Raw genomic sequence first — 25,065 nt, forward strand, 5'->3', positions numbered from 1 at the left:
TTTCTCGTGAGAGCTTGTTTTCTTGCCCTGTCTTGCTCGTTAGGTCTTCCGTTTCCACCTTGCGTCAACCAAATCAGCTCCCTCCAGTCACCTGTGTCTTGTCCAGGTGTTCCTCGTTGTCTCGTCAGTTGGCTTGTCCCGCCGGTATTTAGTTCCTGGTTTCTTTCAGTCTTTGTCAGATCCTTGTCGCTGTCACAGTGTCTTGTTGTTATTTGTGTTGATGACTGTTTTGCTTTCTGGTGTTGTCTTTGGTGGGTTTTTTTGGGGGAACTTTGTTCATTTTGTATTGAGGGTGTTTTCTATTGCTAGTGTTTTGGTTTATAAATTCCATTTTTTACTTGTACTTGTGGAAAATACAATCCAGTGATTTGCTGGAATCCTTGTTTATCAGAGTGAAAATTGTGAATGAATAAAGCTTGAAAACAGACCAGAGAAGCGTAAATGCTTTTAAATCCAGGTTTAAAATATACTCTTAACTGCTTTTACGTGTTGTACTTTTAATTATATTAAGCACATCGCGTTACCTTGTACATGAAATGCGCTATATAAATAAAAGCTGATACGAGCACAGAACATGTACTACTGCTTACCTATACTTTTTATCTAAACCAGTGCTGGGAACAACATTAAACATTAAATATCATTGGAATGTAAAGTATGCTTTTTAAAAAAAGAAAAAAAAAATTAACAACCTCTAGGACTGGTAAACATCTATAAAATGTGAAAAAAAAAATCCGAATTTTTATCAACCATAGAAGAGACGATTTTTTTTTCTTTTTCCCCCCCTCTCAAAAAATGCTTTATTTACTGGAACGTGTTGAATCAATTACCTGGGTAGAGAGGTAACTTTGCCCCACTTCTCAATACAGAAGCGCCGCAGGCCGTTGGATCCGCGCAAGGAAGCAAAGCCTTCGTACGGCACACTGGACGTCCCGGTTACAAACTGGAGTAGGCGCAGGCGCTGCTCATTGTTGAAACGCTCCACGGCGGCCCAGAACCACCGCATCACGATGTGGCCGTCATGGTAACCTAGTGAGAGGCACAATTCAATTGTTCACATTATGGAAGATCGACTTTTTTGGATAGAAATAGTTGGATTAGTAGGAAATGATCAGAAAAAAAAAAAAAAAAAAAAAAACCCCGCACACATACCGCCTCTATACTCTGTATTGCTCCGCCAATCGCCAAGGTCAATCTCCACAGTACCGGCGATAACCAGCTCCAGCTCTCGGGCGTCGAACACCGACACCAGCCGGGAGTCCACCACCTATAACGCAAAAGCACAAAAAGGCAGTTTTCCCCTCCATCCTTTTGACGGTGTAACTTACCACACGGTCCGAAAGCGAAAGCAGTGCTGACCTCGTAGAAGCCTCTGACCAGTGCCTCCGTCTGTTGCACCACTCCTCTTTCCACCCTCCATTTGGTCATTCGCTCGATGTAATCCTTTTTGTTCTTCTCAGTCACTTGCAGGTTGGAGCCTCCGGACTTTAACTCCCGCTCCGTTACCTGGCAACAGGAGCGGAAGTAGCGCGTTACAAAAAGCCCGATCGACATAATGTCTCGCTTTTTGCCGTACTGCAGTAGCCATGTGTTGATAATAATTTCGCGCTACTATATGATAAAACGTTTGTTATTTGTTGTGTAAATGCCAAAAGATGAGTTTAACTCATTCACTGCCAAGGACGTATTTATTTGTCTTTTCACATTTTTTCAAATGTTAGGGCAAAAGAGGGTCTGAAAATGTTTGGCAGTGAATGAGTTAATGATTTAATCCCGTTTGTGTCAAAATTGCCAGCACGCATCGTTGTTCGCGACCTGTGGGACGTCATGCCAGTTTGCTAGTGTGCTAATTATGAGAGCGAAAACTATCGGCGCGCCTCATGTGCAGGTTGTTTATTTGTGTTGATTTATTGAACTAGTCAACTACGATGACGCTTGGTGCTCTTCTCCGTTTGAAGTGCTTCGCCGCAATTTTGTGGTTTGATTAAGCTCATGATATTAAGTCTATTCACGTTTGCTTCTGCGACATATCGCCGCGCTTCGAAATGAAACTGGGAAGAAAACAAAATGGATGGAGGTCCCAAGCGGACTCCATGAATAAACAACGGTCTTTGTCACGTCGAAAAATGTCCAAAAATCGAATCAGCGTGAAATGGGATGTTAATGGCGACCAAAACTAAATGATGCAATTTACCGGAGCTAAAGGGCATAAAGTACATTCGGCGCGATAGCCAGTCGTACTCTATTACGGCTCTACGGTCTGTGTGGCTACACCCACCTGGCCAAAAACCTCCTCATTAACAGTGAATGTGAGGTCCAGGATGTCTGTGATGTCGTTGTCTTTCATCCACTGAAGAGACTGATGGAACTCCTCATCCAGATATTCCAAATCCGAAAGGTCTGTTGGGCTGCAAGAGCCAAATGGCGACCGGCGTTATCCGCAATTCCACTCCGTTCCCGGCGTGGATGTGAATCCCACCGCAAAAAAAGTATACAAGGGTTCCGAAATGATGTTCTACTTATGCCTTAATATGCTCACAGCCTGAGTAGCGCCTTGTAGAAAGGTCTGGTGAAGAAAGCGTCAAGGAGGTATTGATGAATCAGAGCCAGACCCAGTATGCGCCCGCTGAAACGGAACCTGGACACACACACAAAGGACATTTGTAAGACTCCATAGAAGCGACGGGAATGAAATGAATGATCTCATCGCGAATATTAAGCGCGGCCTTCGGGAAAAACCAAAGCAGCCTTACCATTCCAGGTGGTTCTCAACAAACGCCGACATGGGGCTGATTTGAACAGTGTACGTGTCATTGGCCGAGTATTCAAAAAGACCGTAGTACGGATTGAACAACTCCTGAGACAAAAGGAAGAAAAACTCTCTGGAGGGTCCGCTGTAGTCCAACCTGAAGCGAGAAGATGGAGGGAGGAAGCCTCTGAATGCTCCGATTTGTCATCTTATAAGAAATTCCCAAATGTCGATTGCGGTCAATCTAAAGAGTGCCTCTCACCCCTCCTCCCCGAGGAAGGTGACGTAGAGTTTGTTCCTCTGCAGCTCTTTGCGGGAATATGCCATCACCTGGTTGAAGGTGCCCTCCAGCAGGTGTTCTCGCCTGATCAGTAGTCTGCAAAAATGAGAATATCATTGACGTTGGCTACGACGAGGAACAGAAGCTATGGGGGAGGGGGGCGACTGCATCTGTTTGTACGTCTGAATCGTACTTAATCTTGCCCGGTCCTTGGCCATAGCCCTTTGCTTCCAATTTTCTGTAGAAGTTCCTTAGCTTAGCCTCAAAGTCTCTCCGGTAAGGAGCCGGAGCCCTTGCTCTCTGCAAGCCTACACAAAGACAGAAAAGGCATTTCAAGATGACATCATCGACCGGTGTGATTTTCATTTCGTCAGCCCTCAGGGTTGGATATTCGGTATCACCACACAGACTTCCCCGCTTTGACCTACTTTCCGGCCGGATAAGCGGCATAAGCACGTCGAGGATATGTGCCAAAGATTTCGGAATCGCCGCTGTGGTTGTTGCGATAAGAGCCGTCGAATGTTTCAGTGCTTTTCACGCGACTCGCTGTTCTCGAACAAGAAAGCGAAACTTACAACAAGGTGTCTGGTCCACCAATCGACCTACCGGGAGAGTTCTGCGGCGAGTTGCCGGGGGAACAGCGCGGGGAGAAGCTAAAGCCGGGGTGGATTGGGTGAGGCGGAATATACGACATGATCTCCTCTTCAAACAAACTGCGAGACAAAAGATACAAAAAAAAAAAAAGCATGGAGCATCTTTGGATTTGTTTTCATGCTGTCACAATAAAACCAATCAATGGGCTTGTGTACCTTAACAGGATGACCAGGTCTGCATCACATGAGAGCTTCTCAACAGCCTGGGCACCTTCAGACCGAAGGTAGTGGATCTTTTCCCTATAATGTAAATAAAGACAACTAGCCTCCTTCAAGGCACAATCGGGACCATGCCCTGTGACAAATAGCGCGAAGGTTGATAATTGCAAAGGCCACAAGATGGCTGAAAAGCCCTGCTTTCGTCTAAAAGAAACTCCTCAATGTGAGCCAACATAGTTCCTTGGCACCGGGAGGCCACAAGATGGCGCCAAAGCAAAACGCTTTTTATGCTTTGCCATGACCACAAAAACAAAGGGAGAATAAGTGAGCTAGTCAAGAAATACGAAAAGTTGGTTTTGAAAAAAAAAACAACAAAAAAAAAAAAGAAATCTGCAAATAGGTGGAACCGCAAATATATGGCAGGTGACTATGAGGCATAAACATACCTGAGTGCATAGTTTCTGTTCAGGTTGGGTTGCCGCTCCTGCAACATGTCAAATATGTTTGGTTGTCGAAGGAAAGCCACAATCTTGTCATTGTACGCTAGAGAAAACGGGAGAACAGAAAAGAGGGTGAGCAGGTAAAACAGCTTTTCCCATATGTGTGCTTTGGCAAAAATCGTGAATATTTCGGCCGGGGCTTACATGCCGCGGTGGACTGTTGCGGGTCAGCATGATGCTGGCTACGTATGGCAGCAACCAGGCTGTTGGCAGGCCTGGTCATGAGAGAAGCGCCGCGACTCCTGGACACGTCAGAAGCCTACAAAATAAAAGCAGATAAGTACACATTTTAGCCAGCATTCGGATGAAGTCACTACATATTCCAAAAGCCAACAAAACTAATCAGTCTTGATATTAACTCACTGCCAGACATTTTCAGACCCTCTTTTACCCGAACGTTTTGAAAAAATGTGAAAAAATATAAATAGGTGTCTGGGATTGAACGGCTTTGCCGCCGAATATTTTATTGTGAAGGTGCGCGCACCTGCGTACCTCTCCTGCACTGTAGCTGCGCAGCCTCTGCAAATGTTGCCTGTGGGCCAGGTGGCCTGGTAGTCGGCCATTCTGAAGAGGGATTCGAGGGTCGATGAAGGTCGTGGCTCGACTGTTGTGATCCACAAAGAAAGACTGGACGACAGACGGGAATAAACTTTCAAACGGTGTCGTCATCAAAAAATGCCATCGACCATACAGTGGTTTCAAAATCAGTCTCCAAATTTGTCCTACCTTGCCCTGCGGGTCAGTTTTGATCTCCCAGCCCCGTGGCAACTCCAGTTGAGTGTCTGCAAACTTGTTGAGAAAGACCACCAGGTCCCGGTTATGTTGGTAGCGCTCAAAGTTTTTGGCATCGCGGCGCACCTTCAGGATCATGTGTTTCACGCAGCTGCTGCTGGTGAACATCCGGTAGGCTGACTGGGAAGGGCAAAGGGGAAAAAATTGTATTTTGGCTACAAATGCTAAACTCAACTGTACTTTGAGTTCGGTGAGGTCTAGCCTCGGGTCACTCACGTAGTTACTATGCAACATAGTGAAGAATTCCGGATGCGTGATGAACTTGACGGCGGGTGACTGAAGTAGCTGGCCGATCTTCTGGTGATTGACAGGTGATGCTGGACCTTGTGAACACAAAGACGAATCATTTTTAGTAAATGCAACATTTGTAGGGTTGTACAACCAGTGATCAGAAACACAAAACATAAACAATACAGGAATAAAAAAAACGCATGTTAAAAAAATGAGAGCGAGGAAACTGGATGAGGAGATGACCTGTCGCTGTTGGAGGAGCGTCCGAGTCCGTCTCGACACTGGGCGTTCGCTCCAACCGCTGACTGCCACCTTCCTCGTCAGTGGCCATGGTTCTCTGGATGCTCTGGTACCTGCCAAATTAGTAACGACGGATGAAAATGTTAACATTAACTTAAATTATTCACTTTTTTTTCCGAGGTACATTCCAAATCTGACGGGAGGTTGAACTTGGTCAACTACTTTTATTGATTCAATACCCTGAGAATGAAATGACCTGGATGAATGCTAATATTTACATGCCCGTTCTAAATCACTGTGACGCTAATGATTCCACACTCCTTATATACACCATATTTTTCGGACTATAAAGCGCACCAGATTATAAGGCGCAGCCCCAATGAGCATTTCTCTCTCTCTCTCTCTCTCTCTCTCTCTCTCTCTCTCTCTCTCTCTCTCTCTCTCTCTCTCTCTCTAGATATATGTATATATTTTTTTATATTTCCATATATAGGGCGCACCGGGCTATAAGGTGCACCGGGGTATAAGGCGCATTACTGCACGTTAAAGGAAAACAAGCCAGTACAGCAAATGAGTCAAACTTTATTCAACTTCAAATCGACATCCATACATAAGCCGCAAATGATTATAAGGCGCACTGTCAATTTTTGAGAAATTAAAGAACTTTGAGTGCGGCTTATAGTCCGAATAATACGCTCGATAGCCTGACCTCCTGTTGAGCTGCTCCATCTGTTGACTGGATCCTGATCGGGGAATTCCATGGCTGCACTTGCCACTGTGACTCGGTCTCTGCCAGGTGGTGGTGCGGTTGACATGGTCGACGTAGAACACTCTGCCATGGCTGTCTATACGGGCTTCCCAGTCTGCGGGAGACAAAATAATTATCCTGAGATGACATTTAGCAGACTTTTGTACCATGAAATTACAGTATAACTCTTGGCTGAACATTTTGGCATTTCAAATTTTGCAGCGAACCCCCACACGGGCGATAAGGGCCGAACCCTGTCACTGCACATCGAAATCCCAATGGGTGAGCGTGGTAGGCGGGGGAGGAGGGAAGAATGGCGCAAACGCAAAAGGAATGACATGTTTGAACACAAAATGGCACATGCACAGGTGCGAACCAAGCTGTTGCCCATATGACTCCATCGTAAGTAGTGTTGGTGCTTACTTGGAGGTAAGGCTTGGTCAGTGGCAGCAGGAAAATGGTTTAAGTCAAGGCTGGGAAGAAGGACTGGAGGATGGCCGACGGGAGGTGAGAAGCCTGAGCCTACGGGAGACAGTTGGGAATACGTTACACCACGGGGGCGGGGCCGCAAGCCACATTAGCTCGAGCTACATCGCGTCTTGAGTCCCTTTCAATAAAAGGCACTGCGTGCGAAGCGTTGAGCCTGATGAATGGAGTGTGTCAAACTTATTTATCAGCCAATCACAGAATGAGACGGTCCCCTATAGTGCTCTCATCTCTGGAAGTCCGCCATGGACACAATATCGGCCGCGATTGAACTGCTACTTGGAGAACGATCTAATCTAGTGCTGGCCAAACTTTTTACACCAAATAAGGGTTGTACTATAACAAACTCCTCCTCCCAAAAAGAATTGGAATTAAATCCATCAGCCAATATTGTCCATGTGTAACAAAGAGTACAAAGTCATATCATGAGAATTTAAACACAGGATTTTTGGCACGTGTTGAGGTAATTTGATGGGAACAGCAGGGGGGGGAAAAAAACAACCTGGAGGGAAATCTGGCAGAGTTGGTGTGTTGTTCGGTGTTGTATGTATTGCGACCTACTTTCCCATAGCAGACTGGCAACATTCACAAGTGAAGACGAGGCCATACGGTTTCTTTGAGGAGCAATTGCTCTTTTGTTTTCGACAACGTTTTACACTTTACGCTGAGTTTTGATGCGCGAGTATCTTAAGCACGTACTGGATGTTGTCTTACGCCTTGCTGGTTTTAAGATGGAGATGATGACTATCTTTTGTGTCGGCGTGCGGTTTCAAAATGGTCATTATTTGCCATTAATGTACTTAGGGGGAGGCTAAAAAGAACTCTCATACACAAAAATCTCTTGGCTTGCCCCGCAAAAAAACTCACAGCCAACAAAAGACCTCTAACGCACACCCAAAGACTCTCAATTTCAATAAAACAAAACAAAAAGACAATTTTTTAAATTCTTTTTTTTTTGACGAAATTGAAAAAAATTTTAATTGTCTTTTTTTTTCACTCTCACTGAAAAAGCTTACACACAAAAACTCTCATGTTCACCAAAAAAAAAAGAAATCATGCACATCAAAACAATGCTCACACAAGCAAAAAAACACTCAGAAAAAGATTAATACCACAAAGTCACACAAAAAAGACCTCTCCTGCTCGCCCAAAAACACACTACAAAAAACTAACACACGCGTCAAGAGAACCTCTCACAGGAAACCCCAAAAACAAAAACACACCAACCCCAGAACAATTTTCAGACACAACAAAAGACCTCTTCCAGCACAGAAAAACTCTCACACTCCCCCAAACTCTTACATTCATACAAAAAACCTTTGACACACAAAAAACCCTCACATTCCCCAAAAACCCTCATAGCTAAAAAAAAAAAAACCTCCCACACAACCAAAAAAAACTCTCACACTTATCAAAAAAATCTAAAATACATCACACAAAAGAAAAGACCTCCCACAAGCAACAACAACAAAATCTTCTCTCAGTCCCCAAACCTTCTCTCACACATCTGAAAAAAACACCACACGTGCCAGAAAACTCTCACACTTAACAAAGGTACATAATTAACCTGTCTATCCACCTTTGTGGGGCCATTTTCTTTGGTGCCGTGAAGTGATTCTTGTTCTCGTGTAAAATGAGCGCCTTGGCTCTATGAAGGTTGGGAAACACTGCTCTCTTGGGTTGTCATGGCGACGAAATAATGGGAGCAAATTTCACAAGATGATTGCACAGTGGGACATGCAACACAATAGAGGACAACACCGCTCGTGCGCACAGACACGCGTGAAGGCACGGGCGCTGGCTGCGGAATCCTAATTAGTACAACTCTTCCCACCATCAATCAGAAATCCGATTGACCCATTTCTACATTTTTAATCGTATTCGAATTCACTATTAGAATCCACAATCCAGAGTTTCCTCATTGTTATTTTTTGCCAACCGCAGACTGGTTCCCTTCTGAACATTTTCCATCACTTACCAGTGCCGTTGCTGCCCCGCGACTCCGCCCCGGCTGATTCCCCACACTCCTCCCCACTGGCCCCCGTCCGTCTTCCGCCAGCCCCGCCGGCTTCCGGGCCCTCGGGACAGTTGCGAGCATCCGGTCCCGACTCGAAAGTGCTCTCATCCTCCTCTTCGTCCTGCGAGGAGAACACGGTGCTGCCGGAGAGCCGGTTGCTGTCCACGGAGGAGAGGCGGGCGTGGCTGCAGAAGCGGCCCCTGCCCTCGTGGCCTGAGTTGCTGTAGCAGGACGTGCTGTAGCAGGACGTGCTGTAGCAGGACGTGCTGTAGCAGGACGTGTCGCACAACTCGCACTCATTTTCGCCCCGGGCCCGATGGCCGCTGCTTGATTTTCTCTTCGCAACCCCGCCACTGGAATCCCCCTCCTCGCTTTCCAGATAGGAGAGAGAGATCCTTCGGACTGCTGCGCGCACTCCACCTACGGCGTCGCCTTCCAGGAGTTGGTTCAGCTCGGAGAGACGTTCGATGGACAGGCTGCGTGGGAGCGAGCGACAGCAGCACGGACCGGGACACTCGGGGACCTGAAAAGACATTGCAAATGCCGATTCAAAATGCATTATCGTGTAGTCAGAATTACATATCTGGTAATGATTTCATAAAAGAACAACAATAATATATACAGTGACCGACCTACGGATATACTGGACGGGAGGCTCTTCGAACAGAACTTTTTTGCAAAGTATTTCACCTAATTTACAGATTTTACTCAAGTAAATAACGGTTCCAAGCTTCATAAAAAATGGGAGTTGAAAAATACGATTAATCGCGATTAATTATGGAAAATAATGCGATTAATTCATTTTTAAAAATTAATCGTTTGACAGCACTAGTCTATGTAGTTTTTTTTTTCACGTGGTTGGGTAAAGGAGGGTCTGCAAATGCACTGATGAAGTTTCATTTGTAATATCACCCTTCACCACTAGATGGCAGACTTGTACCTGCTCTAAAGCATTGACAGTCCTACCTGAGAGGGTGACTGGGTTATCTCGTCCTCATCTTCCTCCTCCCTGTCTTTGGAGTTTTTTAGCGTTGGTGACGTGGAGGTGTTGTCCAGGGTTGTGCTCGTGTTCTCTCCCACTTCCATATCTTCCTCCTCCTGGCTGGGCGCTCGATGCTGCGCCGAGGGCAGACTGTGGAGGAGATGGTGAATGCGGATGTAGTGCGACCGGGGCGTCTCCGGCTCGCCGCAGGCCGAGGCGATCACGTTCTCCAGCTCCGACACCGGCAGGGAGCAAGGGCGGGTTTTACGCCGGAGGGGACCTTGGGAGTTGTAGTTTGAGAAGAGGCAGGCACAGGGACCGTTGCTGCTTTCGCCTCCCGGTGATACTTCGGTTGTTTCTGCGGCTAAATCCTGGGATGTGTCGTTGCCCTCTACAGCGTTTTCAGTTGGTATATCCGATTGGTCTTTCTTGTCATCTTCGACTGCTATCACCTGCTCGGCTCGCGGTATATTCTCTTCTCTCGGTGTTTCCTCCTCCTCCTCCTCCTCCCGCGGCCCCTCTTCCGATTCTCCCGCCACTAGCGTTCTTACGGCGTTGTCGGCCGATTCGCCGCCTTCGCTCGGCACCCGAGGCTCAGCCGCAGCTGGTTCCTCCCTCGCTGTGCTCTCGTCCTCCGTGGCGCTTTCTTCTAACTCTGGAGACGCCTCGGTCTCACCGGGTGGGGTTCCCTCGGCCGTTGGGGTCTCGGGATCGGGCGGGGCATCCAAAGGGAGGTCGGGCATGTCGTGTCCGACGCTCAGTGTGTCGTCATCGGGCGCCTCAGCAGCGTTGTTGGCGTCTGCGTTGACTCCTCCTTCGGGGCAGGCTGGTTCTATGACCAGCGAAACTTCCTCATCATCTGCGGAGAGAAAACATTTAGTCACAGAAGGAATATTATATGACTCACAAAAGAGAGGACATTTCTGTCAATATTTCATTAAATCTTTTGCGGGACAACACTGAAGAAATGATATTGCGACAACGTGAAGTAGTCGGTGTACAGCTTGTATAGCAGAGATCATTTACAGTACTCAACACAGAGGTATTTAAGTTTCAATTGCCGGCAACAAAAGTGAGAACACCCCTAAGTGAAACTGACTATCACCATCTATTTATTCAAGGCCAATCATCCATCCATTTTCTGAATTGCTTATCCTCACTAGGGAATTTCATGCTAATTCTCTTTGATTTGAAATATTTACTAAGGGCGATATTTTCTTTGTCAGCCACAAAAAAAACCCCACACATAATGCCCCGCTCGGCGTTGCACAAAACGAGCAAACAAAGGACAACAAATAGACGTTGGCAATGACGAGAGATGAGAAAACGCTTGACTAGTGTCGTTACGCTAGGAAGTTGCATGCTGCCGATTTTGACAGCGAGCCACCATCTGTATTTTGATTACTGGATAGTTTTATGGACCTGCATGGACAGACTAAGTGCAGACCAGGTTCTCGCCAAGGGGTCCTAACAGGACAAAACAAAGTGACGTGAAGTACCTGGATGAATTGAAGAGGTGAGCTCAAAGCGGAATTGTAAATGTCCGCACACATGGTCTGTTGGCAGCCTGCGACCCAGAGAGTAACTAACAACCCGGTCCCTTTGGGAATAAAGAGATTACTGATGATTAAAAAAAAAAGAAAAAAAAAACAACATTTGTATTTCCGTGTGGCAAGGAAGTTGAATAGTTTTCATTATAATTGATCTACATGGGAAAATTCAATCTGAAATCATACACTAGCATCAGGGATTATCTTAAACGTTGAAGGTTCGACTATATGAACTCATTTACTGCCGTTGACCAATTTACTTGTCCTTTCACAGTCCAGCCATTCAATCCCAGGAATTTATTTATATATTTTTTAGGGCTGTCAAAATTAAAGCATTAACTATGGAGATTAATTTCAATTTCATAACGCACTAATAATGATTAACTCAGTTAACTCAGTTTTTTGGGACTTTTACGTAGTTGTACTTTAAAAAAGTTGCTTGACAGCTCATTGGAGAAATCCAAAATAAATTGCACACTTTGCACAGCCAAATTCAAATACCATATTAGTTGTACGTCTTCAATCATCGTTCAACTGTTGTATTTTACAGGAAAATAATTGTATTCAAGGATCAAAGAAATATACTTTTATTTTATTCCACATTAATCCCAAGATTTTACTCAAGTAAATAACGGTTCCAAGCGTCGTAAAAAATTGTAAAATACGATTAATCGTGATTTAACTATGGAAAATTTTGCAATTAATTAGTTCAACATTTTAATCGTTTGACAGCACAAATCATTTTCAAATTTTTTCAAACGTTAGGGTAAAACAGGGTCTGAAAATGTCTGGCAGTGAATGAGTTAAGTAGTAAAAAAAAATTTCAAGCGGTAAAAAAAAAAAAAAAAAAAAAATGCTAGCAACAAGGTATTTTTTATACAGTATACCCAATGGCATGTTTCTCCAGCAGCCTCTGGACGGGGACGGACAACTTCCCCAGGAAGCGCTTGATGATGGGCCTGCTTTTGGCAAACTTATCTTTCACCTCGATCTCCAGAACATCGGTGGGCAGCGACAAAAAGTTAAATCTCTGCAGAAGCAGAAAAACAACGAAAAGTGCATTGTAACAATTAGAGCGCTCAGCCTCATTGGATTTGGAGGGCCACTTGATATGTTTGCGCTCATCATGTCCGCCGCAATATTAGTTTAGCTCGTCTCACGTGGCCTGCTCTAAATGCGCGGCTCTCGTCGCTGGATGGATGCACACATGACAAGAAAAGCCGATTGAATCAGGCGACGGAGACCCGAGTTGAAATATGTATTCGGTTGCATTTTAAATGAGGTCAAATGGCATTGCCTTTTGCGAAGCAATCCTGCGAGGAAGCGAAGACAGCTTGTGCTGGGAGAAGGAGCCACGGTGATATAGGAGGAAGATAAAAACAAGTGAATAATTTAAAAGTATGAACCCGGGAGGGAGCAGAGGGCTGCATGTGTGTTTTGTGTGAGGAGGGTGAGGGACTAACTCGATAAGCGAGGATGGTTGGGAGGCTTGGATCAAAACGGCGTGCACTGAAAGTGCTCATATGTGTGATGCTAGGAAGAAGCGAGGATGCTACAGAAAGATGAGACCTGCTGACGGTCATAAAGGAGGGATTTACCTCAAACAAATCAAAATTTCAAAAGGTAGCGCTTTCATCAATTGATGAGACAACTTGAAGTAAATGTGTGAGAATGCAATGTAATATATATTGTGTCAAAGTGCTTCCTCCAAGAGTGAAAACGCTTTTTTCCTCAGTTGTTCTGGCTTAGACAAATGACCTGTGAGTGCTTGTTTACTGGCGGTGCCATCGGAAGGCACACGTGGTGAAATTAAATGAAATTTTTTCATTTCTCATGAAAATGAGACAGAAAAGTACAGCGAATACTTGTACGTTGACGATGTGAGTATTCGCGTGTGTATACCTCGGCATTCCATTGAGGGTTGACTGTGTTGCAGACGACGCCGGAGCGTTTCTCCTGACCGTGGTGTGGCAACGATGGGAAGATGCTATGCTTCCCAGGCTGAATGGACAGCTTGAGGTATGGGTCTGGATTAAAGAACATCCCCTTCTTTAAACCAACTGCTTGGAGGTCTGCGGTATCGCGTCCGTGGAGAGTAGGAGAGGAATGACACAAAAATGTTAGGGATGTCATAATATCTGCAATATCGTGATATCGCGATATTAAAATCGCCACGATATTAATAGCAGCAAATCTTGTTTAATAGCCCAAATTGTTTGCCATTTGCGGAATTCCAGCACCCTCTGATGGTTAGTTTATTAGTGCAGTTTAATTTGACCCATGCTAATCGCCAATAGGAGCGATTTTTTTTTTTTTTTTTAATATGAGCTTCTTTTTTTCTTGCTTTTATACAGTATGGTGAGCTTTTCACACATCGCCCAACCTCCCCACAAAATCGGGACAATTAACGTGTCGTGAAGTTCATATTGTGATGTTATCGTATTGTGACGTTTGGATATCGTGACATCCCTTAAAAATTGTTGGTGAAGATTATGAGAAAAGTTCTGCCCGTGCTCACTGACAGACCTAAATTGAGCTAAAATGGGCCTTTTCCTTGATATCAAGCAAAGCAAATTTGAGGAAGATCAATTGATAATTCCCAACAACCATCGACTTAACAAGATGCTACAGCAGTTTTCAACAAGCTGTACATTTTCACTCACTCCATGTTCACATCAACTGAACAAACTCTACAAATGAAGGGACCCTGATTGGAGTGATGAGGAGAACAGGCGCAATGATTTGGTCAACGGACGCTCTTCGAGAGACGACACGACGGTGGGAGGTGTTGCCGAGAGAGCCGGAAGGTTGCTTGGGGAAGGAAAGCGTCCCCCTGAGTCACATTGATTCAAGGGCACTGGATGCGAGCGCAAAGAGGCCGAGGTTGATTTTCCTACCTGACAGTGAAAAGTTAATGAGTCTCCTGTTGCCCCGCCCTTGGTTGACCTCGGGACTAACCACTGGCTTTAATACCTGCGGAAGCAAGAAAACACACACACACACGCGCCCGTACAAGTCAAATTGAACTTCAATGACACCAAAGAAACTTTACTGCCGTTAACTGCAGGCAAAATCCAGCATTCAGAAATAGGACATAAGAAGGCAAGAATTGTAAATACAATTTGGGCAAAAGTCATTTCGATAGAAATCAGTCACTTAAGTAGAGTAATACTGCGTGTTCCTCCGCGAAAAGCTGCAAGTAATTGACGCCCCGCCTAAAAAGGATTATATTTGCCTATAGATGGTGGCAAAGCACTATTTTTGTCTAAATTAAGCTCCTCGACTCACTTCAACGTAGTTCCTCGACACCAAGGGAGCACAAATAGTGAATGGGTGAATTTGCGAATGCCGAACCACCAACATGTACTGTACGTATATCTATTGTGTATCTCATCATTGTGCATAATTATGAAAATGTGGCTCTACGATTGTAAAAAAAAAATTTTTTAAATGCATGCATTTCTAATAAAAACATTTTTTTCCTGGGAGAGATTTTTGTGCGACTCCCGCATAAAATTCTACATTTGATTTGATGTTTTTTTTTTTTTTTGTCAATAATTAGAAACGATATACTATCCAAGAAGTCGAGAACATTCTTTAAATACGTAACGATAGTCCGCCACAAACGAAGCGCAATGTCAAAACATAAATATGCCCACGTCTGCGGTCGATTCTCTCATCTCGTTCTCCGTCCGGCTGACGGAGTCCTACGATCAATGCGCTGCCTTCATTATTCTGACGCTGTGCAGTAAGGAAGAAAAGAAAGGGGGGGGGGGGGGGGATAGGAGAGAGCGTCCGTGTCGTCGATGGAGAGAGCAGGGAGTGGAGCGGAGTGTAAATACTGACTCCAATATATTGGAAGAGTAAAAGGAACCATTTGACATTTTCCAATTTAAGCAGTATTTCAGCGAAAGCTGCTTCAGTGTAAGTGACAAATAAGCGGGGGGGGGGGGGGCTGCGTGTGAAAGTTCAACACATCATTAACTCAATAATTCTCCAACAAAGACGAGAGAAGGGGGGAAAATGAAAAATTCATCCCAACCCAGTGTGACAATGTGAGTCAGACTTCTGAAAAGTTTTATTCCCAAAGCCAAAATGCTGTATGTGTTTTGAAGGCTTATGCAACTGCTGTCTGGAAGGGAAAACAACAACGAGCAGAGACGGCAGTGAAAACGAAAGGATTCGTCAAAGACAGATGTTTGGGGCAATTGAGTCTAACGAGATGCTAATCTGCCTTGGCGACGACCGACTGAAAGGAAAGCGTTAGCGCAGATGTCCCATAATATTATTTCTAGCTATCTGCACCACTTGGCATGTATGCTCAACTGTGGTAAAAATGAGACCAGAAAAGGTGAATCGTTACTGTTACTGTGGATCTATTTGCAGCCATATCATGTCTGCTGGTGTTTCTAATATGAACCATTAAGTTGATGTGACACTCAAGAACAAAAGCCATTAGTAGAAAATCAATCAACTTAGCCGAAAGGAATTAGCATCACAAGACTGGACACTATTGCATAAGAGTTAGACCGTGGATCAGTGCTGTATGAAAGTGTTTACTTTGGTGTTACCGTAAAAAATCCCTTTTTCGATTGTAATCCTACTTTTTTATGCATTAAATCGGACTTTGAAGAAAGGACAACATGTGATTGAAACTGCCAACAGAGCAAAATATGTATGGCTATGTAATATAACTCGTTCACTGCCATTGACGAATTTACTTGTCTTTTCACAGTCCAGCCATTCAGTCCCAGGAATTTATTTGATTTTTTTTTTTTTCATTTTTTTTTTAAACGTTAGGGTAAAAAGTGTGTCTGAAAATGTATGGCAGTAAGTGAGTTAAAATTATTTTCCCCATTAAAATTTTTTTTTTATTATTATTATCTTTTTTTTTACCGATGAAGCAGCGGAACCGATTCGATCCGAAAAGCTTTTTCCGTTGCCCCAAGGCTCCCCATAAAGTTAAGAAGTGTAATTTACTTTTAAAGCCATCCCGCCAAACACAAATCGACAAGGACAAGGACTGATGCCAAGCTAATAAACACGCCGCGCATGCTGAACACGGACAAACACATATAAAAATAGCCCTTTCCGCAATACAACTAAATGCTGCAAAAGTCCATTTTGAAATCACGTGCTTTTACCCAAGCTATCCGGCAGAGCCTCGTCCTTTTTGTGCTGCTCCTTTCATGACGGCTGGGAGGTAGCAGTCCCAGCTGAAGACACGTGCAGTCCATCGCATGCATACATTGGTGCACTTCTCTCTCGGCGGCACTTCGGCCATCGGACCGGATGCCATTCACCTCTCTGGACTACCTAGACTGGACTGTCCTCTCTTATCTTGACTCCACCCTCCCGTGCTCCTATCGGCGGTTATTTTTATTCCGTTGTGCTGAAGAAGCGAGTAAAGATCAAGTTCTCATTCCGTCAGCATTTCCAAAGTGCCCGCAGCGGCAGATTGAAAAGGCACACATGGAAATACAATCCGCCACGATAGGCTGTGACCGATAAAACACTTCGGAATGACAGGACCGACTTTCGTTCCATTTTTACAACATATCGAAATGCTGCCCTGACCTCGAGGATGCCGCTCTCGACTTTTGGGATATAACGGCAGGAAAATGTCAGAAGTGGTGCTTGACTCAAAAGGCATCATGATGCGCTTTGTCATGGAAATGAGCCCACATGGGACTGCGGTGACAGAAAGACCTCGAAATTGAAGCGAGCGGGTCTGATCGTCGCCAGCTAAGATACGCAGCGCGCTAGATGCAGATGGATGTACTGAGGCTCCAAGTCATATTCAACCAGAAGATAAAAAGGGATCTACGGTCAGTGTATAAAATGGATGCAGCATTTGGAGAACAACTTTGGAGATCACAGCAAAGGCTGGCAAAAAAAGACGGATCGTGTCCACTGCTGGAATAATAATACGACTAACTCTCAAGAGGAAAAAAAAGTAAGGAAGAACTAGGGTAACTTAATATCAAGTCGCAAAACTGAAATGGTGACATTTCATGCCATCGTCATTTCATATATTTTAATTAGGGCTGTCAAAATGAAAGCATTAACTACGGAGATTAATTTAAATTTCATAGCGCACTAAAAAATTAACTCAGTTGACTCAGTTTTATTTACTTCCTGTAGCAGCTGATCTCTTGCTCATCCAAAATTAGTTGCACACTTTACACAGCCAAATTCAAATACCAAAATTAGTTGTACGTCTTTGGTGTATCATTCAACTGTTGTATTTTACAGGAAAATAATTGTATTCAAAGATCAAAGAAAGCTATTAGAACAGTCTTTGAATCCAAATATTCTTTTATCTTTTTTTCCACAATAATTCCAAGATTTTACTCAAGTAAATAAAGGTTCCAAGCTTTGTAAAAAATTGTGGTTAAAAAATACGATTAATCGCGATTAATTGTGGATAATTTTTTCGATTAATTAGTTAAAAAAATGTTAATCGTTTGACAGCACTAATTTGTATTAGCACAATATTGCTCAAATAAAAACACTGTCAATGGAATTCCGCATTCCATAGGGACTTTAAGGCAAAGACAAACGATGACACTGTTAGCCGACTGCAAAATATGCCGTGCCCTTTTTTTCAGCGCTCAAAACGGTTCATCCCCAAAAAGCGTCCGGTGCATTTCTAATGATATTTTAGTACACTTCCCTGTCAGCACAGACTGCCTCAAAGAGCTCACAAAGGTTAAACACACTCCCTCGGGTCTCAGCGCCACGCACGGAGCAGCCAATAGGATTAGCTGTACAAGCGACAAGGACGTGATCTTTCGCTGGCAAACACTTCCAGCTGTGCGCAAGAAGGTATCCGCCACGAGCTGGAGGCACACGGAGTAAACCCAGCAGTGCAGGATGTTTTTCCACTTGCTTCTCTCATTATCCGTGTGTGCAGTATGTCAGCATGGATGACAGACAACTGCGGCATAAATCTGTACATGTAGGCCTTCGAATCTTAAGAAGGCAGCATAATAATCACGCTACGACTTCAAGTGATACTCACGGGCACTGGTCCCTTTTTGATGGTAAGACTGGGTGTAGTTGCCCTCAACGCTCCGGTGACGCCGTGGTAGTACTTGAAGCAGACGAGTGTCTCAGCTGTGGGCGGAACATGGTAGAGATGGAAAAATGATAGTTTGAAATGCCATCTAAAATACAGTCTTTTGGTTTTCTTTCTTCAACAAGTTGCCGGGGGAGGAACGTACACTCGCCGAAGTGAGAGCCGCAATCGATTTTCCAAACAATTTGTCCTTTGTGAGATCCATTTATGCCCCGGTTTTTATAATCCAGAAAGTTCTCAGATAAGGGCTCATCTGGGAAAAGAGAAAGAACCGTGATTGGAGTTGCACAGCCCAAATATTTTGCCCCTGTTGAAGTGAACGACTTAAGGTTAAAATTTGGTATAGTAATCGTATTAAGGTTATTTTAACTAATGAAATAAAACGAAATTGAAAAAAAAACATTTTTTTGTCAATGAAATCAAATAGAAACAAAAATGTTTAAAAAAAAGAACACTAATTGAAACTACGTCTTGCATTTATAAACGCACTAAAATTAAATATAATTATAGTGAAAATACCCTTTGTTTTCAATTTTGTCAATTAATACCATGCATGTGCTTTCAGGTTTCATTTCAAATGTATTTATTCCGGTATTGCAGTACAGGAAGGTCAAATGGTCATTTGAGATTTGCAGTTTACTTTACTTTATAATACAATCTTATACAATTTTATCTGGCACTTTACAAACACCTCATATATTAAAAAAACTAAAAATAATACTAAAACAATTTTTAAAAAAAAGAAAGAAAAATATTCAAAACAGTTTCACTCCGGGGTGGACTCGCTTTTGTTGCCAGCGGTATAGCCATTAATGGCTGTGTGTTATTTTAAGGAGGCACTACTTGTACTTTGGCGCACAGACTACTTTTACATTGTAACAAAGTGTCATTTCAATGTTATTCCCTGATAAAATACCATAAAATATTTACAAAAGTGTGAGGGGCCTACAACGTTTTTTTTTCTCCATACTTGAGCACTCTGACATGTTTTTATGTAGTCGCCTTTAGCTGTTCTTACATAAGTGGTTACGAAACAAGCCTTACTTCCTTTAAGGCTCAATACCAAATGCCAGTAAACAATGACCGACAAAAGCTTCACATTGTCCCACTCACTCACCGACGAGATACATTCCAATCCAGTCCCCGGCATCCACTTCCTCCTTGATGTCCCATGCGATGACTAGGTCCTCGGACTGGCCTATAGTGTAGTGCGAAGAGCTTACGGCGAGGGTGGAGCGAGTGTCCGGGGAGACCAGATCAGTGTCGCTGGTTGACCGCGACAAGCCGAACACGAAGGCCTCCTGGTTGAGACCGCTGACAGCGTAGGTGTCGGGCCCGTAGCTGTGACGATCCTTACAGCGCTGGCGGCTCTGGTTGCTGCGGGTCGGTGAGGCCATAGCCGCCAGGCCAAAAAGGCGATTCTGGTACAAGTTCTGTCATGGGGGTGCACAGTACAATCAATTGAGAGTTTGAAATTGAAATTGACAGTGGCGACTTTTGAAGCATTGTCGCATATTCGCTGTATTTTTACGAGGACTGTGCATAAAGCTAATCGAAGTACATTTTGAATTATTTTTATTGTATTATTTATTTTATTTTTTAAGAAGAAAAATAAAATTAAATTAAATTAAAAAAAACAAAAAAAAAAACATAGCATCAAGGCTGTTCAGTAGCAAAACAAACAGTAAATAGTGAATTAACATGTGGGAAGAAGCATAATTTACAGTTTACGTCATTAGCATCAGCACAGTTCACTTTTCTCATAATTCAAAAAAATAATTTCTTTGTATTACTTCTTAACTCATTCACTGCCAGACATTTTCAGACCCTCTTTTACCCTAACGTTTGAAAAAAAATAGAAAAAAAAATATACTCGAATTCCTGGGATTGAATGGCTGGAACTGTGAAAAGACAAATAAATCTGTCAATGGCAGTGAATAAGTAAAAACTTAAACATTGTTTTAAGTCTGAATGTAGTTTATTCCATAATTTCACAGCGGTACATCGAACCTATCGAGCCGTTTTCGTTTTGTGAAATGACCCACGTAACAGCTCCGCCTCTTCGACATGGACGCTGCGTCTACGTTGCGGTTGTAATGAAGGAAGACAATTTCCCATCCTCGGATCTCGGATCATGGAATGCTCCAGTTAGAAAGGAGCTTCGGGGCATGGCTCAGCCAGCCTTGACGGGTCAGCCGAAATGCTCAAGCAATGCAGTTGGTGAAGGGGAGGCAGGTTCTCAGCACGCGAGGCATAAATCGTGCTTTTTCCCATTTCTACGGTTTTCTCATTTCCGGTTTTGTCGTTCAAACAAGGTGGGATAATCATGGCTGAACCTTGAATTTTTCATGGTCATTCAAGTACGGCGTCGGCTGAATCGGGCTGGATGGCGGTAAGCGGGCAAATGACAGAAGAGGTGCATGGTCATGGGTGGTTGGGGGAGCGGGGGGGGTGGGTGGGGGTACACTGACCTTGATACTACAGAGCTGCATCAGCATAATGACCAGTCAACCCAAAGCAGACCAAAACCTGAGGGAAGTGTGAGGAGGAGAGGGGTGCTCGGTTACAAACCACAGGACACAAAAGCAGAAGCAGCGAATGAAGCAGGTCAAACGTTTGGTGTGCACTTATGAGAGAGGGGAAACCATGGGGTCATACTTCATCTTTTTCAGATAAAAATATGGATGATTGACAACAAGGAAATACAGCAAAAGTGAAATAAAGAAAATATACCCTTCCAAATGGATTGGAACAGCGAGGCTGATTTCTTTATTTTTGCTGTACACTGAACACATTTGATACCGAAATATGAATGTGACACAAGACACATCGACAGCTCGGCATTTTTTCCATTTTCTCCCGTAGACTGACAACAGTAACAATGAATTTTTGCTTTTGGTGGCAAAATTAATTATTTGCAAAACCCAGTGTCACAGTTTTACAATAGAAAAACTTTACAAACTATTTGCATGCTATTAAGTAGTAGTAGTATTTAGTAGTGTGTGTGTGTGTGCGTGTGTCATGCCATGAATTTGTGTGTACGCGCACGTACGTACATTGTCGTTGCTTCTACTTCTAAATTTATATGATCTCTATCATCTTTTCTCTCTTTTTGTGATACTCTTTGTAGTAAAGTAGATTTAACGTGCCAAACGTTTATCACAAGCTGCTTGGAACACTCGTCATCAGGAGCAACATATTGAATCCGATTACAATTGCGCAAGTGATCATAACATGGGCGATCGGTGCATAATTGTTTCGCGCATCTTGACAGTGGCTTTGAAAAGACGCTTTACGCCGACATGCATTTGGCATTTATCTGTCTTTAAGTCACAAGTGTCCATCAAATCAAAGCCGCCAGACGGTGCCGCCCACTTTGTTTGCAAGGCGATGGACTTTAACGTCAAGAGCCACTTGCCGCCGCTCTGATTTATGGCGCCAACTGCCTGCAACCTTGGCTAATGACTGTCATGTTTTGAGCTGAGGAGAAACAACACAGATCTAATTGCATCGAACCGAAGTCGGACTGATTCACGCATGTCCAAATTTGGTGGCAATAGACGCCTATTAAAAATGCTGATTTCATGAGCATGAAATGCAATACTGAGGGTATATGTAAGGGCGCCACAGCTAGTTGCGCTAGCACATGCGTAGCAATCAATCTCCAGGAAAATATTCAGTTGTCCTTCCTTGTTCTGAAATCCCCAAGATAAACTGGGATAATTGCCTTCAAGAGGACATAATTATTCATTGAGCACACGTGCAGAGCAGGCAGTATAGGAGACAGGAAAGCATGCAGGAAATAAAATTATCTCCTACTGTAGCTCAATAATTATCTCCAAAGCTAGCCTTATTGTTTTCAATAAGGGAGAAGAAGCGAGGTTGTCAGCCAAGCACTGCTAACCAGAAAGACTTTAGATTCTGTTTACGTTACATTTTGTGCGAACTGATAGGCACTTTAAGACCATTTTGAGATTGGAAGCACTTCAACTGGATGTGACACATTGGACAATTTGATCTGAATTAAGAATTTGTTAGAATAGTATATTCTTTATCACGTGGAAATTACATGATTTGATTGTCACATCATTTATTTTTTTTTAACTCATTCACTGCCATTGACGGATTTACTTGTTGTTTCACAGTCCAGACGTTCAATCCCAGAAACGTATTTATCATTTATCAAACGTTACGGTAAATGAGGGTCTGAAAATGTCTGGCAGTGAATGACTTAATAAAGCACTCTGGTGACTCTTTAAATTAAACTAAATGTCAACTACTGCCTTCAACTATTGCATGACATTTCTACACACTCATAGAACTTTGGCGTACTAGCGAAGCAAAATCGTAATCGTCTGACAAGTGAGGAACATGACTGCACTTTTAATCGGGAGTTTTTTTAGGCCAATGCTGATTCCAATATTTGGCAGAAAAGGCAGAACTTGTGTCCTACTGTTTAACTTTATAACAAAGAAAAATCGGCAAAGCTCGGCCGATTTTAGTTTTGATGAGTTTTTTAGGGGTACTTGAATGTTAGTATGTCATGTGATAGTGTGCAACCAAAACAGACAACCCGAACCCCCAAAAAAGAGCTAATTAGCTGATTACATGAGCTAGCTGATTAATCGTTGGGCCTTAGCCAATACATGCAAGTTTGTTGACTATTATAATGATGTTATAATGATAATAATCGATTCCTAAAAAAAAAAAAAAACGTAAAAATGAGAACAAATTAGAAATCTACCAGCATCACGGGACGTACTTTGTTGATCGTGTCGGTCCCATTGTCTACGTTGCTCATTTCTGGAGGAAGGTTAGTTATACTTAAGTGGCACTGTGTCCCATTTGTTGTACTCCACAGCGGGAAAAAATGTCCCTTTCTTGGTTGAAAGTTGACCTTTGTCAAGACATAAAAGCTCGTAGCCTGCAGTCAGAAATGAAACCTCAAGATACTGCCGGATACATTTATGACAGAGCCGTGGTTGCGCAAAAAAGTGCAATCTACCGCAAAGACTTTCTTTCTGCCCCCAATGGGTTTATTTTTAAATTGACAACGAAGTGAGACAGATAATCAGTTTGCATGACACCAAGAATGGCAGGGACATTTTTCACACTAAAGAATAATGAGTGTTTTCAGGTCATGTGTTGCTCCAGTAGTTAAGAGGATTTTAAATCCCCAAACAAAGGAGCGGGAATTCCCAATGTTTCAGTTGTATTATCAAAAATGACAGTCTCCATTTACACACATTTTTGAGAATACAAAAATGGTTACTTTGCCCTCACTTTCCAATCCTGAATGAATATAATTTATTGAGTTGGGAAAATGTCCTTAAATATGTCGATTTTTGTCTAATTTATATATTTAATGCTTTTATGTCTGCGCTTCTAGTTCTGCTTTGCATGCTTCAGTGAGCGCCCCACAACATGGTACAATGTTGTTTAAGTCTATATTTTTATTTTATTTTATTTTTACTAATATCCCTTGTTTGGAGATGTGCTTGTGTTTGTGGGTGCTGACTGGAGTAGTAATTTTGCTCTGAAATTGTCTTTCAACATACAATCCTGTTCTTAAAAGATTTTAAGCAATCTAGAGGATGGTTGGTGGGGGGGGGGGGGTATATGAGCTGCTTGACTCTGCAGTAATGACATCATCAAGCTAATTGCACGAACCATGTTTAGACCTGAGGTGAGGCTTAGGGTTGTGTTCTTCACGTTTGTTTTATTTTGTTTTCCTTTATTTGCTCCAGTGAGCAAAGCAGCAAACACAGCATGCACTCTTGAGCTAAAAACGCTATCATTAGCATTGATTTCCAAACTTGTTGAAATTAGAATCAAATGAAAATTAATGTATTGTCACCTACTTAAAATAATGTCAACAATTTATACACATGTTGTATAAATATTATAAAAAAATAATTAATACATTAATATTACATTAATTTAACGCAAAAACATTTTTTAAAGATGACTTAGTCCATTATTTCATCATGGTGACATTATTCAAATAAAACTCTCCTTTTTTTTTTTTTTTACTAATTTGTAACCAGAGGTTATTGAGCAATATTTTTGCGTTGTTTTGCATAGATATAGATATAGATAGATATAGATATGGATATATGTAGACATAAATACAGATATAAATTTGGTTGCTGGTAATGTCATAGAGCACAAGCATTAGCCCTCCCTGGCCTCAAAACATCAGATATGAATGAAACCCGTCTTCGATCGATACATGACAGTTACTCGTGCAGTATTTCGAATGTTATCAGGCATGTTTTTTTTTTCTAAAAATGTATTTATTTATTCTTAAAAATAAGAGTAGGAGAGGGTGAAAGATGCAAGCTAACGGGCGCTGTTGTGGGCCGCTGCTGCTCCAGGCTGCATCATCTAACGTTACACAGCAACAATGGTGACGATCGACCTACCTGGGATAAAATAACCTGTGAGTGGCTCATTCTCCAAATGCGCATGTAAAAATCGGTGCTGGTGCACGCCGACTACTTTCCATCGAGCTCCATTTCGGGAGAGAGGAACAAGGGGGAAACAAGGATGAAAGATGAAGGGCTGATGACAAACACGAGAGACGGGAGTCACATC

General features: G+C 43.0%; 1 protein-coding gene across 3 annotated transcripts in view; it reads right to left on the reverse strand.

Annotated features, from left to right (window-relative positions):
* Nucleotides 1–25,065, reverse strand: part of hecw1a (HECT, C2 and WW domain containing E3 ubiquitin protein ligase 1a) — a 28,974-nt gene extending 3,909 nt beyond the window's left edge. Inside the window, exons 1-29 of one of the 3 annotated variants that reach the window (XM_086020030.1) lie at nucleotides 24,894–25,065; nucleotides 20,940–20,997; nucleotides 19,586–19,901; nucleotides 18,614–18,721; nucleotides 18,412–18,506; nucleotides 14,285–14,360; nucleotides 13,290–13,459; nucleotides 12,275–12,417; nucleotides 11,337–11,437; nucleotides 9,822–10,696; nucleotides 8,817–9,378; nucleotides 6,776–6,874; nucleotides 6,314–6,467; nucleotides 5,608–5,717; nucleotides 5,350–5,456; nucleotides 5,068–5,253; nucleotides 4,834–4,968; nucleotides 4,486–4,600; nucleotides 4,288–4,384; nucleotides 3,839–3,922; nucleotides 3,636–3,742; nucleotides 3,223–3,337; nucleotides 3,012–3,125; nucleotides 2,754–2,906; nucleotides 2,540–2,638; nucleotides 2,279–2,408; nucleotides 1,360–1,506; nucleotides 1,153–1,267; nucleotides 831–1,029 (exon numbers count right to left, since the gene is read on the reverse strand). In XM_086020030.1, the coding sequence (XP_085876156.1) occupies nucleotides 831–1,029; nucleotides 1,153–1,267; nucleotides 1,360–1,506; nucleotides 2,279–2,408; nucleotides 2,540–2,638; nucleotides 2,754–2,906; nucleotides 3,012–3,125; nucleotides 3,223–3,337; nucleotides 3,636–3,742; nucleotides 3,839–3,922; nucleotides 4,288–4,384; nucleotides 4,486–4,600; nucleotides 4,834–4,968; nucleotides 5,068–5,253; nucleotides 5,350–5,456; nucleotides 5,608–5,717; nucleotides 6,314–6,467; nucleotides 6,776–6,874; nucleotides 8,817–9,378; nucleotides 9,822–10,696; nucleotides 11,337–11,437; nucleotides 12,275–12,417; nucleotides 13,290–13,459; nucleotides 14,285–14,360; nucleotides 18,412–18,506; nucleotides 18,614–18,721; nucleotides 19,586–19,901; nucleotides 20,940–20,966 (4,739 nt within the window). In that variant the 5' untranslated portion in view covers nucleotides 20,967–20,997; nucleotides 24,894–25,065. The remainder of the gene's footprint in view (nucleotides 1–830; nucleotides 1,030–1,152; nucleotides 1,268–1,359; nucleotides 1,507–2,278; nucleotides 2,409–2,539; nucleotides 2,639–2,753; nucleotides 2,907–3,011; nucleotides 3,126–3,222; nucleotides 3,338–3,635; nucleotides 3,743–3,838; nucleotides 3,923–4,287; nucleotides 4,385–4,485; nucleotides 4,601–4,833; nucleotides 4,969–5,067; nucleotides 5,254–5,349; nucleotides 5,457–5,607; nucleotides 5,718–6,313; nucleotides 6,468–6,775; nucleotides 6,875–8,816; nucleotides 9,379–9,821; nucleotides 10,697–11,336; nucleotides 11,438–12,274; nucleotides 12,418–13,289; nucleotides 13,460–14,284; nucleotides 14,361–18,411; nucleotides 18,507–18,613; nucleotides 18,722–19,585; nucleotides 19,902–20,939; nucleotides 20,998–24,893) is intronic. The other 2 variants (XM_086020029.1, XM_086020031.1) reach the window with 2 other exon arrangements.

Source organism: Filicampus tigris, chromosome 21, assembly GCF_054856515.1.
Source record: "Filicampus tigris isolate MCC_2025a chromosome 21, RoL_Ftig_1.0, whole genome shotgun sequence".
NCBI classification, from domain to species: domain Eukaryota; kingdom Metazoa; phylum Chordata; class Actinopteri; order Syngnathiformes; family Syngnathidae; genus Filicampus; species Filicampus tigris.